The sequence below is a fragment of the Oculina patagonica genome, unplaced genomic scaffold (genome assembly GCF_052425735.1).
Source record: "Oculina patagonica isolate OP01 unplaced genomic scaffold, crgOcupat unplaced1011, whole genome shotgun sequence".
Taxonomy (NCBI): domain Eukaryota; kingdom Metazoa; phylum Cnidaria; class Anthozoa; order Scleractinia; family Oculinidae; genus Oculina; species Oculina patagonica.
In genome coordinates this window covers 1-5,240 of record NW_027556987.1, presented here as the reverse complement: position 1 = coordinate 5,240, position 5,240 = coordinate 1, and the positions used below count along the sequence as shown (strand labels likewise).

The window sequence follows — 5,240 nt, the reverse complement described above, 5'->3', positions numbered from 1 at the left end:
AGTGTTCCCTTCAGACTTCTGCTGCCTTTCTTCAAGAGCATGAACATACTCCTTCATGAATCTCTTTCGAAGGTGCTGTTTGCTTTTCTCCAAAAACCTCATCCGCTTAGTGACATTCTCTTCCCCTATTTTCTCCAGGTCTTCCTCCAGGATAGGGATGGGCTCTCCTCTGAGTAGGGTATTTGGGGTAAGCACCGGTTTCTCAAATTCTTCTCCTTGATAGAGGAGTGGCCTGTTGTTCATGGTCATTTCAACATCGGAGCAAGACTTCTTCTAGTTCCTGGAAGGTCAGTAGGCTTTTGCCGACCACCTTTGAAAGACTTCTCTTCATGCTGATGCCAATAAGGCGTTCAAAGAATCCTCCCCACCATGGTGCCCTGGCCAAGTTAAATCTCCATTTTATCTCCAAAGTCCCCAAATAGTCTGCCAAACTCTGGTCTTTCTTCAGCTTAGATAACCATTTCTTAGTGGCAACAAACGTTTTTCCATTGTCACTCACAATGGTCTGAGGGCAGCTTCTCCTGGCAACAAATTGCTTTAGTGCCTTCTGCAACTCTTTCAGCGGACAGGTCACGACACAACTTAAGATGCATCACTCTAGTACTGGCACAGGTGAATAGTGCAATGTATGCCTTTGAGGTTGTGGACTTCGTAATCTTGTAGTAGACAGGTCCGGCAAAATCCACTCCTGTGGCGGTGAAAGGGTTTGACAGTTCAGTTCTGAAACTTGGCAAAATAGAATCTGGGCTGTGTGAGGTTGAAATTGGTTTCTTCCAGTACCGTTTGCAAAGGTTACAATTATGGATCACTGTTTTTGCTAGTGACCTCAGTTTTGGTACCCAATAGTTTTCTCTCACATGGCACATGGTTGTCGAAACTCCCCCATGCAGCATCTGCTCGTGAACTTGCTGAACGATCAAGGCAGCCAACTTGCTGTTTCGTGGTAGGAAAACTGGATGATAATTGGGAACTCTGCCGACACATCTCAATATTCCTTCTTCGTCCGCCCTTAACTTCACATCTGACTTTAGTTGTTGTGCTGCCTGTGCCTGAATGATCCAGAAATTTTCTGCTGCCTGGAGTTCTTCAGTCATTAGTGGCCCTTTCTGCTTCTTATGCTTTCTGCAATTGTTTATGAATCGCATTACGAATGCAGTTACTCGTAGAAGCTTCCTAGTAAGACGTGTATTTGCCCAGAAGAGTGTCCCTTGTCTCATTTTCTACTTCCATTTCTTTGACTAGGAACTGTTTTTCATGCTTAGGTGTCACTCTTTCCTTGTCATTCTCTGGGCTCCCAGACACTTCAGGTTGATCTGGCCATTTGTCATGAGCACTAAGCCACTCTGGTCCTCGAAACCACAACTCCCCCATTTTGCTAGGTGCGACGCCACGGCTTCCTTGATCACTGGGGTTGTCGCCGGTTGGTACGTAATGCCACTGTAAGAACTCCTTGTCTTGGATAGCTTTGGTTCTGTTACGTACAAATTGGGACCACGTCCCTTGGCCCTTGATTCAGTAAAGCACTGTCGTACTGTCGACCCAACAGTGATATTCTTCAATGCGTTGATCTTTCAAGACTTCCTTTAAATGGTGCATCAGTTTGCTCTGGGTATGTGCTGCAACAAGTTCCAAGCGGGGAATTGTTTGGTCTCTTGGTGCTATCCTCGACTTTCCCACAAGCAGAGTCTGCTGCACTGGTGCAGAGGTGTGAATTGCTAAGGCGTACACAGCTACTGACACAGCCAACTTGCTGGCATCAGCAAATCCATGCAAGATCATTTTGGTCAGGCCTGCACCAACAACACTGCGGGAAAGGCTCACATAAGGACACTTCTTCATATCATTTAGCCACTTAGCCCATGGTTTGCGTATGTCCTCTGGTACCTCTTCATCCCAATTGAGCTTTCTAAGGCAAACTTCGCTATACAGTATCTTTCCTACGATGACAACGGGTGCGGCAATTCCAAGCAGGTCAAAGATACTATTGATAGCAGACAACATCTTTCTCTTTGTCAATGGTCCCTTCTCAACACCATTCAAAGCTTTTGCAAAGTTTATGAAAAATGTGTCTTCTTCCTTGTTCCATGGGACTCCTAAGATCTTTGATTCATGTGGCTGAGTTCCAACGGTCTCCTTGGCATAAGTTGAATCTACTTGAGGTGGTTCCAGTTCATTATTACTCAGTTTCTCGATTCCCGGAATATTACTTTGTGCCACTTGTGCAGCTGAAAATCCACCTTCGCCCATAATCTCTGTTGCTTCCTCCTTGAATTTCAGTAATTCCTCCCTGCCATCACCACCAGACTGCACATCATCTACATAGGTATTCAGAAGCAACTCATTTACAGTTTCAGGGTATTTTTCTTCATACTGACTAATGTGTTTCTCAAGCGTAGCACCAAGGATGTATGGGCTTGGACCGGACCCAAAAATAACTCTTGTAAAGCGGTATTGTACAATGTTCCTTTCCTTTAAATCATCGTACCACAACAGGCGAAGGGCATCTCTGTCCTCTGGACTGATTTTAATTTGAAGAAAGGCTTTTTGTATGTCTCCAGTAATGCAGAAAGGTTTCATCCTGTTTCTGAGCAAGATGTCAAAGATTGCTGGCTGTAATGGAGGGCCAACCTCCAGACAGTCATTCAATGATGGAGACTGTGGGTTTCTGTTTGCCGGAGCAATCATACACAATTCTCATCTTTGTAGACTCTGCCTCCTCTCTAATCACAGCTTGATGTGGGATGTAATGAATCACTTCCCCTGTTTGGACTTCTGGCACCAGCTCCAAAATTCCCTCTTCCAGTTGTTGTTCCATAACTGTGTGATACTCTTCAAGTTTCTGCATCCTCTCTAGCTTTCGGGTAGTACTCTGCAACCTTCCTAAGGTCAGTTCTCTGTTAGATGGCAAAGAGAGCTGATGTGACTTCCATGGTAACCTTGTTGAGTAAGTTCCATCTTCTAAACGTTGTAGCTGATTCTTGAAATCTTCATGAAACAACCCTTGCTCATCAGGTTCATCTGAAAGTCCCAAGACTTCCTGCGAACACATCTGTTTGAATTCATCTTGGCTTGATTTTCAAAAAGAAACCCTTCTCAGTCTCAGTACCTGACAACATTGACTTTCCTGTGATAGTCCAACTCCAGCATAGTGAACTCTGCTCCTGGATCAGCATCAGGATTTGTACCCAGAACAGCAGGCTCGGTTGTTTTAATTGGGCTGTATATCTGCAGCCCCCAGGATCACATGAACCGGTAGGTTATCTTCTGTTGCTGCTTCCTCACTGAAGTTTAGTCTCCTTATCCGGTGATTAGCTTTCTTCAACTCTGAGATTCTTGGGTTGGGAAGGTGAGTCAGGACTGGCTTTTCTGCATTTATACACTCTAGTTCAAATCCAAAGCCCTCAATAACATTTGACTCGACAGTGACTTTGTATATCTCCACTTGTCTGTCGACTGTCCCATACATTTGCTCAATGACCCTCCTTTCAGTTTGGTATGGCTTAAGGTTTAACTTGGTAAGCAGATTTGAGCTTAGGTAAGAGCTTCCGGCTCCACTATCCAACATGATTCGAGCCTGTATTCCACTGATCTTAGCAATGACGGTTGCATGCAATGTAGTTTGAGCATCTACTACACCATAAAACCTCTCAGACCTGCCCGATGTCACAGGGGTGGGGTGGGGGGAAAGCGTTGTCTTCATCCTGTCACATATAGAGGTATGGTGTCTCCCCTTGCACTTCCCACACCCTCGCTTTTCGCATTTGGAAACCAGATGCCCAGGCTTGGCGCAATTGTAACACAACTTATTTCTGGCCAAATGCTCTCTTCTACTAACAATATCTAAGACTTTCGTACAATCACTGCTACGATGATTTTTCAAGCTACAGTAGACACAGGGTGGAGGCTACTGTGGCTGCCGTGAGGTTCCCCCGGACATCAGCAATTTGTCTTCCCTTTTTGGATGACTGTATTGTTTCTCAGGTACAGTATCACTTGAAGCTGGTGGGCTGGATTCCACTAAGGGTAGGGGATTTCGGGTCTGTGTACTTCCTTAAATTATCAACTAGCTCCATGAGTCCCCATTCTTCCCAGTCATCATCTTTTTGGGCCATAGCCTCTCTCACAGGACCCAGTTTGTCCATTATACTGTACACATAACTCTGGGCACCCTCTAGTTTCTTCATAGTAGCTAAGGTTCGGACTGTCTTAGACAACTGTTTGTAAAACTCGTGCACCTCTCTGATTTTGTGTACACTGGTTATTTTTGGCAAGGCTTCTAAATCATTAATTAAGGCCTTGTGGACCTTAATGTCCTTTCCAAAAGTCATTTCAAGAATCTTCTTTGCTTCGTTATAGCCTTCAGGGGTGTGTGGCAGCCCCAAAATGTGCTCTCTCGGTTCCCCCTCAACTAATTCTAGTAAATAATTGAATTTACTTATCTCAGAAATCTTCGAGCTGTCCACTTCCACAACAAACTGGTTCCAAAAGCGAAGCCAATCCTTACAGTCCCCATGGAATGGTGTTATTGTGTACTTCTGCAACTTCACTGCTTGGGGTTTGGCCATTGCTTGCTCGACCTTCTTCTTCTCCAATTCCATTTCGAGCTCAACCTTCTTTGCGAACCAATCTTCCTCCCGTTTGTGCAACTCCCGTTTCTCCAGTTCGCTTAACTCATTCGCAAGTCTGCTTCTCAACTCATGAATAGGTACGAAATCTACCTTGCGAGCTTGTGACCAGCCTTTTACTTCTTCAAATGATTTTTCAGCCTCCAACATGGCGTCCTTGACAAGATTTGCCGAAGCCTCCAGAGTCTTGCTTATGTCACATATCTTTTCGTAAGCAGACAACAAATCCTCTTTCACACTCAAATCGACCATTTCCTTAATCTCGTTGACGTAGTAGGTTGCCTTTTTTAGGTCCTTCGCGTAGCGCTGTTCAGCGACGTCCACCATGTTTATGTTTTCCACTCGATCGCTCGATACTTGTTTATCGTTTTGTTCAGATTATGTCCTGGCGGGGTCGCCACTTTTGGTGTGGGAAAAGGTTGCTCCCGGTACACCAAATAAAGAAACACGCTCACAGTCACTAGACTCGTCCTTGTTTAATATGTAAATCCTTAATCGACCCGTCCGCTTACAAAACTTCAAGAACCGAAGGTTTTCCCTTCACGAGGTCCGTACTTTTTTGATCACGTGATTTTTGCATAATTACAATTTGCATAAATTATGATTTCGGACACT

The 5,240-nt window shown here is 44.7% G+C and overlaps 3 protein-coding genes across 3 annotated transcripts; all 3 read right to left on the bottom strand.

Moving 5' to 3' along the window:
- Nucleotides 1-491: 491 nt before the first annotated feature.
- LOC144639519 (uncharacterized) lies at nucleotides 492-1,371 on the bottom strand. Its single transcript, XM_078498814.1, has 2 exons — nucleotides 1,184-1,371; nucleotides 492-1,122 (listed from the first exon to the last, which is right to left on the bottom strand). The coding sequence occupies exons 1-2, from the start codon at nucleotides 1,369-1,371 to the stop codon at nucleotides 492-494; spliced, it is 819 nt and encodes a 272-aa protein (XP_078354940.1).
- Nucleotides 1,372-1,512: 141 nt separating this feature from the next.
- LOC144639518 (uncharacterized) lies at nucleotides 1,513-2,577 on the bottom strand. Its single transcript, XM_078498813.1, has one exon. The coding sequence runs from the start codon at nucleotides 2,575-2,577 to the stop codon at nucleotides 1,513-1,515; it is 1,065 nt and encodes a 354-aa protein (XP_078354939.1).
- Nucleotides 2,578-2,638: 61 nt separating this feature from the next.
- LOC144639517 (uncharacterized) lies at nucleotides 2,639-3,049 on the bottom strand. The gene has a single exon (XM_078498812.1). It carries the CDS (start codon nucleotides 3,047-3,049, stop codon nucleotides 2,639-2,641), a length of 411 nt encoding a protein of 136 aa, XP_078354938.1.
- Nucleotides 3,050-5,240: the final 2,191 nt, after the last annotated feature.

Excerpts from the sequence above, each read along its gene's own strand:
- LOC144639519 (XM_078498814.1), bottom strand. The coding sequence starts at position 1,371 with ATGGGGGAGTTGTGGTTTCGAGGACCAGAGTGGCTTAGTGCTCATGAC. Across the intron at positions 1,123-1,183 it reads ACTCTTCTGGGCAAATACAC|AAAGCATAAGAAGCAGAAAG; the intron begins GTCTTACTAGGA and ends AAACAATTGCAG.
- LOC144639518 (XM_078498813.1), bottom strand. The coding sequence starts at position 2,577 with ATGAAACCTTTCTGCATTACTGGAGACATACAAAAAGCCTTTCTTCAA.
- LOC144639517 (XM_078498812.1), bottom strand. The coding sequence starts at position 3,049 with ATGTGTTCGCAGGAAGTCTTGGGACTTTCAGATGAACCTGATGAGCAA.